The sequence below is a fragment of the Mycteria americana genome, chromosome 12, assembly GCF_035582795.1.
Source record: "Mycteria americana isolate JAX WOST 10 ecotype Jacksonville Zoo and Gardens chromosome 12, USCA_MyAme_1.0, whole genome shotgun sequence".
NCBI classification, from domain to species: Eukaryota; Metazoa; Chordata; class Aves; order Ciconiiformes; family Ciconiidae; genus Mycteria; species Mycteria americana.
Genome location: NC_134376.1, coordinates 6,138,717 through 6,151,982, shown reverse-complemented (window position 1 = coordinate 6,151,982; position 13,266 = coordinate 6,138,717). Strand labels below are relative to the sequence as shown.

Below are 13,266 nucleotides of genomic sequence, written 5' to 3'. Positions count from 1 at the left end.
CCCCTTGGCCATTAATAAATTTAGAAAAAGCATTTCTCTGACAGGCTGTGAGAAACAGCCTGGGAAAAAAAAAAAAATCATAACCAATAACTCAAACATTACCACCATTCTTTTATTTGATCATTTGATCAATTGTGGGTTTGAGGGTTTGCTTGGTTTATTTTTAATTATGAAATGTCTTTTTTATATTGGCGAGATTTTTTTCCCCCTTTAAACTTCTTAGCAAAAACCACAAAACAATTTGGCCAGCTGCACTCATGGGAATTTACACTTGGCTAACAATTTTACAACTGACTAAATAGTTTTGTTAACAGCAGCAACACACACAAAGCTTTTAACACCCAGCTTGAATCCTGCCCATCATTAGTAAGGCGGAACCCAGAACACGATCATCTCTTGAACCAAAATCTACCACATGCCTCAGGAGACACATTAGCAAATGCAGCCCAAAACAAACTAAGAGTGCTTGTCCAGTGCTCAATTACACAGTATTTGACTGCTTTACATTCAACATGTTTACACCAAAGGTTGAAATTCTCCACACTTCTGTTGCTTAGACAAGTCAGCTAACACCTTGGCAATGCAAACAGTCCAAGAGCCTTTTTGAAAGACAGAGGTATTGTTTTTAACAAGAACAGACAACGGGTTCCTAATGTGAGGAAATAAAACAGTGTGAGAAGCAAGAATAAGTGCACCGAGGATAAGAAGCGCTTTGTGGCATGCAATGGAGCCATGTTAAGAAATGCTATGCGTAATCAATGCAGTCTGGAAAGTTAAACTCTGGCAGACAAATTCATTTCCCCTACTAGATATTCACTCCCACACCAGGGCAAAGCCTTAAACACTCTCTAGTTTCAAATACATATCTCACTCTATAAACAGACTGCTCCTCCCAAAACCTAGCAGTACTTTGCCACCAAAACTGCAAACATAGTTTTCCACCACCATCTATACAAACCCATCCTCTAAGGAGTCAAATCACAGTCCTCAGGGCTCTTACTCCCTTTCTATACGCAGATGACTACTTTGCACATTTTGCTGTGACATTCCCTTTCCAGATGATGGTCTGGGAAAGCAGCTCACTTCCCCTTGAAAACACGCTCATAAAATAAAGCTGGATAAGCTCTTCACTGCATCTGCCCACAGTTCTTCATCTTTTTCTTCCTGCAAGGTTTTAAGTAAGCAAAAAACTCTTCATCAACACGGGAAAGAATAGAAGACAGCACAGAAGGCTCCACAGAACAGCAAGGAAATCTAAAGAGCCATTCTCTCAGTTTGCAGTCCTTGTTTTCTTTCTACAAGCTTTAATATAGCGGTGTCTTGCTACCAGCATCCACTATTGGTATCACTCACCTGTTCATCATGGTAGAGTTCTGCTCTTTCAGCACAAGCTCCCTTTGGTGCAGGGCCACAATTTGCCTTGAGAGATCATCAGGTGTCCTAGACAATTAAAACAAAGTAGAAACTTTTAACAAATCATTGGTTGAAAAACTATGTTCCATACATAACCATAAAAAAGGTCTCATCAAAAGCAGACAAGGCAATTTCACCAGGCCAAAGCTGCTGCAGTCCCTTAGAACAACAGCGGGCTGCATCCTGTCCCGTTTACATAAAAGCCTGTTTTATTAAAGCCATTGCTGTATGCTGTAATCACCATCCAAGTTGCAGCATCTCACCACTGTTCACTTCAACCCATAAACTCTAAAGCCGTAGAGTCAGCAAGACCAAATTCTTCAAAGCAAGCAGCCTGCATAAGCATTCATACAGGCGAACAGACAGCTTCTCACTTGAACATACATCCTTTTCTTTTTTAACATACATAAGAACAGGTGTTCACAACCTCCTCCCCACCCTAGTGCTCAGCACAAATACACGGAGGTGAGCACACCCAGCATTATTCTAACTGCTACTCAACTACAGAGTTTCAGTGGAGCATGATCATTACCAAGAGGGTAAGAAAAGGAGGAAGTAAATGTACATATGGAGGGTACAATTCAACAGCCCTGGCTACTGCTGAATAACCTGATAGCATAGAGGTTCAGCTACATCAGAGGTGACTCAAAGCAGTGTTCCCACACAATTACCAGTGCACTGACTTCAGAGTCCTTCACACAAGCAGTGACTTCAGAGCCATGGTGGGGTGGGGGGGGTCCATCAGCTCTAGATAACACTTCAGATACCACTCTGATAACCTCTTCTTGTCAAAGAGATCAAAGGTTTCTACAGATCCACTAGCAACAGTTCTGCAGTTGTCAGGAATAGGTGTATTCTTCCATCGAATCCAATGACGAGTTCTTAAAGCTACTGGAATGGGATCAAGATAACTCCAGTCTGGCAGTCCCAGAAACCACTATCCACAACAACAGTCTCCACAGCAGACAACTCTTCCTTTCAGAGACCTCTCTTTAAAATCATGAGTGTAAGAGATTCAACTTAAAATGAAGGCAGCTTATGAAAAAAAATACAAAAATATTTTTCTCTTGAGCCACCAGAAAGGGTTTCCCATCCCAAAAGAGAAGCATCTGTATCACACTTCCCAGAGGAAAGGAAGCTGGGAAGGGCACCACAGTATGTACTGGGTACATCCTTTTGCTACAGCAAGATGCATCAGCCCCAAAGGGGAAGTGTGGCCCACAGCTTGTAAGGATTTTTTCATAAGGAGCAAGTAGGAAGCTAGTTTTGTAGAAGTGAAATCTGTAGAAACACATTCTGTCATGTCCCCCAAGATGCAAGTCAAGGCTTCACTGCTGCTGGCAGATGAAATTAAGCCTGGTCAGATTTTACATTATTCAAATACAGACCTGGAATGAGGCTTCTGCCACTCCAAAAAGTGAATAAGTAGGAGATGAGCCTCTAGCTTGACCATTGGGATTCTGACTGAATCTAGGTCTAAAGAAGCCATTTCTCTGATGATACCACTTCCAGCCAACTACTCCCACACAGAAAAGGCATCACTTTTTCTCTTTAATGATCTGTCACTTCCAGCCAAGTGAAAATCAGTGAAACACTGAGCTGACGCAGATAGTCAGGATTCAGTTCTGGCAATCCCAATTCAAAGGTTCCTGCTTTTTGCTTCCAGAATTCACACTTCCTCAGCATAAAATTTTGAAGCCTCTAATACCACTTGTCTTACATGCAAGTCTTAACAGTTGATATACAATAAAACAGATGGATGTGGTCTTCCTCAGAGAACGGAGACACATATTGCAGTAGTCAAAGAAATCTGTCAGAACAGGATGAAACACTGTCCTTCAAAGACATCACACTCAATGGCCAAGGAAACTATGAGAAGAAACCAAGACACCAAGCTGGAGATGGCTTGACTAAAACATCTAAAATTCAAATTCTGGTAGGAGAGACGAGGCAAGTTTAAGCAAACATGCACCTGGGTTGTCAAATGTGTTGCAGCACTAGATAACACACTTCAAACTCCTGTTGCTGAGCCTGAAGGGATTCTTAATTTAAGCAGCTCCCCATCTCTTTACTGAGGGATACTTAATGGCTGGGCAACAGAGCAAACACTGGAGAACTAATTCAACCCAGTCTGATGCAAGCCACATCTCCACATAACCCAAGAGCAAAGGAAAAACAACACTGGTTTCTTATAATCTCAGCTCTGAAGAGCTCAAATCTAACACTGCTCTAACTTTGTTTTCCAAGCTAGAGGACTCCGGTTCTTTCTACTGATATAAAAATGGAGAACTAAATGATAACATATGCCAGAAAGTGGAAAACAGTTGGTTTCATGTGCTCTAAAATGTTTGCAGGGGAAAAAAAAAAAAAACCCAGAAAAAAACCTACAAGAGAAGTCTATAAAGCTACAACCTGATTTCAACATGAGTTTAGTAGCTTCTATCTGCAGAAAGTGGACCTCTGACTCAGATTCCGCCCCCCCCTTAATATTAAAGGAAGTAGATGTTCTCTTTTGCAGTAGTTTCTAACTAGAAAAATCTAGAGATAAGGTAAGGATAAAGGCAACTTTCTATTAGTGCTGATGAGAAAAAAAAAAAAATACGAATGTTTCCCTTTCTACTTCACCATTTTTCACCTACTAGAGTCACCAGAAGCTAAAAACCAGAAAACACCAGACAGAAATGGACTGGGTATGCTTAGTCTGTTTGGCAAAAAAAAAGCTGTAAGCAGATACACCAATTTCAACATGGACAATCTTTGTAAAATTTAATGCCAAGTCAACAAGGCTCTGAAAAATGCAGTTCTAAGCCTCTCATAATTCAACCAAATATAGCAGATTTATCACAAGGATAGTTAGTATCAGCCATCTCTTGCCATGTTGAGTGCCAGCCCCCAACACCAGTGTTTAGTCCCTGTATCAATGAAATAATTGCACAGATTTTTTTAAATGGGTAAAAAAAAAAAGTGTATTTGCCTTGATTTTTTTCTCATTTTCTCAGAAATTCATACCATAATGTATTAGGCCTGAGATAGAGAACTGAAATTAATCCAACAGTAAAATAAGACAGGATTATAAAAGCCACAGATTTCTAGTAATGATAGCTACTGACAGATTTCCAATAAAAAACAATCATCCTCATCTGTTCGGCAATTCAGATCAACCATCAGCTTCCAATCTCAGTTTCAGCAATTGGCAGCTTTAGGTTCATACGTATTTCTGGAGGATGTTTTATTGGCATTAGATACTTTTTTTTTTTTTTTTTTTTTTTTTAAAGTGGAGCAGCATAGATATATAACAGAAAATAAAGTGAATAGGTATTAATCCCCTCTAAAGAAGAGTTCACTTTCTGTAAAACTAAATCATGTCAGGTGATCAAAGACAAAGACACCCCTTGCATGCACTCTGCTGTCAAATACCTTTACTGAAAGGTTTCAAAGCCTGTTTCCAAGGTCCACATCCCATCCTGCTCACACACAATTTGGCAAAAGCCAAATTTACACAGATCCAAGCAGAGGAATGACACTGCATGCACAATGAAATTAAATCAGATGAGCTTTCAATTTGAACAGAATTGGTCAACTCCCAAAGCACTGCAAATACCAACCAGCCCTCATTGCTGTAAACAGCCCCCTCATTTCAGAAGTTTCTGAAAACAATGCCACATAAAGAGAGAAATTTGTCAGCATCCCAACACACACTTAACATGTTCTGGCCTTGAGAGCCTTTGTCTGATGGGCTAGATGTATATAATTTTTGCGAAAGCTCCGTCCATTCCCTGTGGAATAGTTGATATCAAAACCAGTATTAAAAAGCCAAGAAGCCTGCTTTAAGAGAATCTGTCTGACAATATATCTCAACAACAGTACTTGAATCACCATTGCTACTTGAGGGAAGTTTGAAACTCTATCCTTATACAAATATACCCAGAACTCCCTTTTGAGAAGCTGCTTCTTTCTGCACTGTCACTATGTTTGCCCTGCAAACCTGCAGACAGCTTCCTTCCCCATGTAATGATGGAGCCCATGGAACCACGAAAAACACACACCTAGTTTGCATCAGCCATGCAAAATCTTGTCAATGAAACACACACACTTAACGGTATGATTCAACAGCAGTGTGTTATTAAAACTGAATCATATGCTAGGTAATTACAAAGATAACATGGAGAACAAATGACAAAAAGTGGCTTCCAAAATGCGGGTGCACAGTAAATCACTTGACTTCAGTTCCTTTCTCCTGGGTAAGGCACGAGGAGCTGAAAGCTAGAATGTTCTTCCTCTGTCCCAGAATCCCATCCTGAGACCACATTTCCTTCTGCAATAACATTTAAGCAAAAATCAAAAAACCAAACAAACGGGAGAATTTAAGCCTAATTTGGAAACAAGATTTTTTGCCCTAAACGAGCAAATTAGTCCAGCATAGTTTAGCAGCACAGTAAGGCAGGAGAGGGACAAAATTGCTGTTAACCAAAGCTCTTTGACTTCCTTTGAAGTGCAGATAATTTGAAAAGGAACAATTTAAGAATGAGAAAAACCTAAAACTGTTCAAATGAAGTGAAAAATTAACTTAATGGGATGCCCATCCAAGTCACTCAATGACTTTCAAGCACCCACTGGCACACTTTAACTTTTAATAAGGAAAATGGCTTATGCATTTTTTTAATGCCTTTTTTTTAACACACACAACTGGCATTTCATAGACATTCGCTAGAAAGCTCTGTTGAACTTCGTTAAGGATCTATTACCATTTCAGTATAAACTATGACAGTTACACACTGAGAATTAGCTGTTGAAGTAACATTAAACCAAGACTCAGTAAGCAGCTGAAGATGTTAAAGTAAAAATTGGAATATTTTTTAATTTATAATTTATTAGAATGTCAACTTCTTATTGCTTCTATAAAATGTTTCAAAATTCACAGCAAAGGAAGAAGTTTGATTGTAGCTAGATATCTGACATTAAATTTTAACTATGGAAGTGCAAGACAAAAGTAAAACTAAATAGAAAAACAGGCACTTTTCCTCCTCTGTTTGGAGGAATAAGTTCTTCACTGCCTTTTTTTTTAAATTAAATTTGCTTGAAACTACCAAACTAATAACACACTTCTAATACTAAATTACTCAGAATTATTTATTTTTTGAAGTCTGTTGAATTAACATTTCTCTCTATAGTTTTAACACAGTATGAATATATTATGACACAGATTTTGTTGTCTCAACTGAATCATATTAAATTGAAATGGAACATTCCCAGGTTTTTGGCACAGCATTTTAGGTGGATCCATAAACTGTTTTACACTTAAGCGTAATTAACTGACAAAGACCAGAGACAAAAGTCTTTACTAAAGTGTTTGTTAAGAGAATCAGGCACAGAAAGGGAGGGCACATCTGCTTCTTTCTCTTCAATCAACAAAAATTTCCAGTTTGTTTTGTTTGGTTTTTTTTTTTTTTTAAGGCAGTCTCCTAAAAGTATAAAATCTGGATTTTGTTCCTTATCTGGTTTTATATTATGTATAAGAAACACAAGAAGATTTTTAAATGCTCCTCTCCCCAAGAAGGACCTTTTCTACTTTTAAACAAGAATTTAATCTTCTTCCTAGGCAGAAAAACAACAGCATCTCAAGAACACACACAGAACGATAACATGACAACAACAGAAGATTTCTGGAAAGGCATTTTAGTTGTTTTAAATATTTCGGTGTGATTAGAAAGGCTGCGGAATGTCTGTAACAGTCTCTTCCTGTACGTTTGAAGTGAGTCCCCCAAACATCCTTTTTGTATATTTGAGCTCTACAACTCTTAACTCCTCTATCTCTGGTTTACAGGACTCCCGCTTATTTCTTAAGCTTCACCAGCAAGTCCAAAAGCAGCTCAGCTCGTGCGATGAGCTGCCCTTCAAAAAAGTACAGCAAATAACAATAATCACAACAGCACATACAGACTTCCCAAAACACAGCAACACAGAGTTCTTAAGTTTAACTTGGTCACATTAACTCAAAGTTTGTCTCAGAAAACTGCAACTTGCTCAACATCCCTTTCCCCTCAAAATATGCATCACCGCCCTGGGAGCCTAGCTTAGCTCCCCTTTACCAGACTAAAGGAAAACAATTGCCACTAAAATCTGATGTCCAGGTCTGGAAGTTCTGAGAGTTAAGTTTCACAACAATAATTCTCTTGAAAAAAAAACCTTCAAGCTCCAGTCAGGGTAGTTACACCTATTAGTATATTCATGCCTAAGTCCTCCTTTTCTATTGCTAACTACATGAACTAAACCATATGAAGGAATCCACTACACACATTGTTCACAAAAATAAATTCTCAAAGTTTCCTAGGCAATTAGGACGTTTAGTGTTTTGTAACACTTTGATTAAAATGTTTTGAAGAGCAATCACTTACCTTTACTTATTCAAATGAAGGTGCTAAGAGCTGTCAAAAAACCAAAACTAAGGTATACCTTACACTGTTTCGCCAATAAATTGCATGCTTAATATTTTATGTCCAAAGTGAACGGAGGAAGTCTGAAATGTAAACTAAAAGCAATAAGCAATCTCAGCTTCTGAAGTTCCCTTCATTTAGAAAAGAAACCTCATATTTCTGTACAGATAGAATCAACAAATCCAATTGCTCTTTACCAAAGCAAATGTCCCCATTAACCACCTGAAGCAGAACAACTTATTTGTCAGAAAGCATTTTAAGTGTTTGTAAGTGTCTTGACAATTCTAAAGACAATTGATATGTCTCTTTTGAAGCAACTGCAAAATTAGCAATTAATCCAATCAAGCCATAATTTGAAGAGGGGAGAAAAGACAAGGAAGAAAACTATCTTAGATTCCAGTCAATAGACTTTTTTGGGTTTTAATGAAAAAAGCTTTTTTCCTCCCAAAGTTAACGATACGGCATTGTAACAACTAATCTTTCAAGTTTCATTTCTACTTTAAAGATACATTTAAGAGCTCAACAAGATAAAATTAATCTTACTTTTTGAAAAATCTTACTTTTTGGGGGGAAAAAAAAAAAAATCATTTGGCAGGCATTTCAACATTCCAAACTTCTTTCTCATCCCTACCACTGCTCTAACAGCAAGCGCAGAACAAATCACTGAAACTTCGTAAGCACACACATTGCATAGCTGAATGTAACCTTCCAAGTGAAAGGCTTTAATAGACCTCAAGGAGCAGGAATGTTATACATAGGAGTGTCAAGCCTGCTGATTTGGAAGGTAAAATAAAAATAGCCAGCTTTTTTTTTCTTTTAATCTTCACCCAGAAGTCAGGTCATTGCATACTGAATCACATGACATGCAATTTAGAGCTTTGAATGGTGAAACAAAAGCAATTTTCTGTAGTTTGATTAAAAAGTGCTAGAGCACATGGCAGAGCTTTTCACACAGCAAGTCCAGAGGGTGTTGCCTTTCCAAAAGGGGTCCAGCTCACACAAATCATCATTGTAGACTTCCAGGCTTCTCTTCTCCGCGTGCAATTTGGTGAGAGCAGCGGAGCAAATCTAATTGCCTGCTGCCACTGAAGTGGCAGTCACTGGCTTTGCTTGGTTCATTTTCTGCCACTGAAGGTCTGAATCAGCTTGCTGAAATTCCCCTTTTCAACAAGAAGCCATTAACTGGCTCAGCTGTCTTCTCATCAAAACATATCCTCAAGCTGTCATTGAGCTCACAGTGCTACACTCTATGAGTCAGGTAACATCAGCCACATGGAAAAAGCAATAAGGGGGCTCAAGGGTGAGACACATGAACTGTCAGTCTGGCTCTCAAAAACTGGTGAGAAGTCCAGGCTACCTATGTTGCAAGAGATCCACCATTGTGTCATTGTTTCAGTTTTGGGGGTAGATGAATAATTGTATGCTCTCTCTCATAGATTTGTTTTAGTACTGTCAAGACTAGACTTCATTAAGAGTCAAAACTAACCTACGCTTTAAACAGAAAAAAGATGTACTACCGCAGAGGAGGTACATACGTAGCAAGGGAAACTGAGAATTAACTAGAAAAACAGAATAAACTATCTTGAGCTCTTACTAATGACAAGTATATCCACGCACAAGCTCAATTTGTACTGCTGCTAACCCACAGGGATGTCCTTTAATTGCTCCACTGTTTCACATTACAGCACAAGGCTGACCACTTGGTACAATTGGAGCAAAACATGCTTTGCTCTCCACTCAGCTGCCATTCTTCGGGTTTCTTGGCACAAAAGCTAATGATTTGTAGCATAAATAAGGAATTTTAAAAAATGTATTTAAGAAAAAGGTACTGACTCTAAAACTCTTACTTATGCTTGACATTTTCAAAATAATCAAAGCATACTTTGCTATGCCCTGTTCTTGAAACCAAAAAAAACCCCAAAAACCCACTATCTTTTTGGTAGTATGATACAGATGAAGTCAATTCCTTCTTGCAGCATGCATTGCTATGCCTTATCCCACAGGAAAAAAAAAAAAGGGACAGAGTCCACATATTTCAATCATGCTGTAACACAAAAGAATTTTAATTTGGCTTAAACTCAGTCACATAAAATGGAACAGTTTATAAAGGCAACAATAAGCTATTTGATATACAGCTCAAGAAACATAGGGCGTATCTGCAAAGCTATTAAATATTCTGTATCCTATGTTTTTCCAATATAATAAAACAAACAGTTCTTAAGGTCTTCCCTTTTTCCTTCTTTAGGTTATCAAGGAAGCACAACAAACCTATTGTACTTACTAATCCGTAAGAACCAGTGTCTTTGAAATGCTTTCAAACCATTGTTTGGTACGATGCAAGGAAAATCCTTGGTCTCTAGCAACAGAGACTTCCTACAACAGCAGCAGCATTCTTCTCCAAGTCAGACAGCACTGCCCACAGCACTGTATTCTCCATCCCACTCTTCTCTATTTTTTGACTGTATCTCATCACTGCTCCATCTCTTATTAAAAAAAACCAAGTCCCATATTAACGAGGGTGATCCTTAAGTACCTTAAGGATTCATTCACAATCAGTTTGAAATTCTAAAGGAATTATAGCCTTGTACTATACAAAGCTCTAAGGTGACATCTGTGGATAACAGTTCTTTTTGCTTAACTTCTTCCAAAAAAACAAACACAGATTAGAGATCAAACAGAAAAAAAAGACCCACAAATTTCTAAAGCACCTTTTAGCTATTTACCAGCAGTAGCACAGAAGTAGTGAAGGTGGAAAGCATCATAAAGGATTTTAAAAAATGGCTGTTGCTGCTCACATACTAGAGTAGATATCAGCACGATCTTTACAATTTAAGAAGCAAATGTTTTTTCTCAATTTGCAATTTAATTTAGTGAATGTAATTACATATTAACGATGATGCTGAAAGGAAATATTTTGTGGGAGGAAAGGAAATATTGTGGCATATAATTTCGTACCTACTGCCCTTAAGATTTCGAGCACAAAATACAAACACATTTAATAATGTAATGTTTCATTTTACTGCAGCAGCAGCAAAAGCTATTTTAACTCTTTTACTCCATCATGAACTTAATTTGGGAAAAAAAACAGCTAAAGGAAAAAATAATGAAATTAATAAAATAACTTATTTTAGGGAGTCATAACTAGGGTAGTTTTTCCTATAGTTTCCATTTGCCAATGGAGCTGTAACAATCATCGTGACAATCGAGAGCTGGGCGGAGAAGATAGTGTGAACTATTTGCTGGGAAAAATTAAGATTTCACAAGGGTGTTGGGGAGTGCAGAGGGTAAATCAAACTAATCTAAAAAACAGAATCGCAGCAGAATACCAATTATTTATTCTAACCACATTGGTATCCTAAGATTTTCAAGGCATTTGGATAATTGTAAGTAATCATAAGCAAAGAGTTAATATCTGAAAACCACAGACTGAAATACAAAGATACGTTCAATGGAAACAAACTCTGAATAGATAGATGTTTTATCTTTCAAAGAGGTATCATTCAACAGAGGATCATTAGAAACCCTAAAAACTATTCCAGGCCAATTACTGGGATTACACAAAGCTGGGAAAGTGTCCTGACAGCCAAAATAAAGGTAATAAATGAAACTTCCAGAAGATCAGGCAGAAGCTTCTCTTTCTAAATTTCATGTCAATAAATAAAAGCTAGTTCAGAAACTTGCTCCTCACTAAGCTGAGGGCCAGCAGGGATGGCTGGTTAAAACAGAAGGATCTCAAGTAAACAACTTAACTCCTTAGCCTTCAAATTAGGCAAGAATGTTTATGCAAATACACAGACTGAGTTAGTAATCCTGACGTAATTGTACTGAACCTTGGCCGGTTCCGTTCTGCTAGGTCACTTCCAAGACATCTGAAGACACTTGGACCAGCCTAGAAATCAGACAAGATCAGCTTCTTTTCAAGGAGGGGGGGAACAACAACAAACCAAAAAAACCCCACAACTCACATGTATCCAACATACCCTTCTGGCATAACTTCTACCCACATGGAAATTACTAACAGAGAGACACCATTTTTACAGATAACCAGGGCTTCTGTCTGATAAGAAAGGGAGCTAATACTGTAACCAAGACTAGGTACTGACAATATATGTCTATTTGACTATTTTACAGATTTCACTAAATTGATAGTCTTGTCCTTTTGACACCTGTCTGAGATAATCCTTGCAGAATATGAATTTACCTAAGTTCCTGTATTGTTTTCAACATCTTTATTGATCACATTGTTTTCCCAAACTCTTATCAGCTGAAAATATTAGCCAGCAGTAACACAAAATCCCTAATCTTGAGCAAGAGGAAACACTATTAATGACTGCCTACAGGTCCTTGTGAGAGTCTAGACCATATTTTCAGCTACTTTTATATAAAAGTGATTTGACATCCCATATATTATTCTTATTTACTTCTGATTACCATCACATACCTCTTCAATCTCACGGCAGGAACGGCCACTTTAAACTGCAACTTCAAGCTACAGTAAAAGTTTTTTAACTGTTTTTTTAATATCATCCAATAACATCAGTCACAGGTAAATTTATGATGACAATTTTAGAAAGAATGAAAAGCATACTGCTTATATGTTCAGCTGGAATACTAAGTTATTCTTTCAGACAGAAAATTGAGGTTAAGCCTGTTGCTTCAATTAATTAAAAACTATCCAAAGTCAAGCAAAGATTATTTCAAAGCTTTTCACAGCAGATGCCTCACCTCTGGCGGAAGCAGAAAGTGAAACATCCTAGTTTCAGCAAATGTGGGAGGTTAAAAACCCTACTGAAGCACAGAAAACACACGGCTGATAAATGATTATATTTATCATGAAAAATCAATAGTGGAACAAATAAAGTAGAAAATGCCTAAGGAAAACGCTTGCATTGTCAGTAGCAGCATATTCCTACAAGTTATTTTTATTAAGACAGCACAAAAAGGCATCAGCTACCACTGAGGCTCCATTCATGGTGGATACATCAAGTGCATAATGCACTTGGGGCAAGGCTAGATTTCTCTAGAAACCAGACCAAAGCAAGGCCTTAATTTTAGAATCTGAGGCACAAAGAGTTTAAGCAATCTGACTAGAGACACCCAAAAAACTCTGTAATTCAACTCCAATGTAAGAAAATTTAACCCCGTACTGATTTAAAGGATGATTGAAGCTATCAACCATAAGAGCTGTACCCTAAATCTTTTGTTTAACTTGTAAAGCAGTCAAATATCAGTATGCAACACTGTTTTTGAGTGCCGTGCTAATAAGTTAATCCTAAAACATGAGTTTAAATCCTAGCTTTTTGCTTAGTCTAGCCTCACATTTAGCTATCACATCATTCCCACCAAGTTCATTTACCATTCAGAGCCTGTTGCTCAGTTACTGGTTTTAACAAATCCATAAGCACGTGAGCTCACTATC

At 37.8% G+C, this 13,266-nt stretch overlaps 1 protein-coding gene across 5 annotated transcripts in view; it reads right to left on the bottom strand.

Annotated features, from left to right (window-relative positions):
• Window positions 1-13,266, bottom strand: part of MAD1L1 (mitotic arrest deficient 1 like 1) — a 381,442-nt gene that overhangs the window by 338,426 nt on the left and 29,750 nt on the right. For all 5 annotated transcript variants that reach the window (XM_075514959.1, XM_075514957.1, XM_075514958.1 and 2 more), the window contains one exon: window positions 1,354-1,440. In XM_075514959.1, coding sequence (XP_075371074.1) covers window positions 1,354-1,440 — 87 coding nt within the window. Of the gene's footprint in view, window positions 1-1,353; window positions 1,441-13,266 lie in introns of those variants that run through there.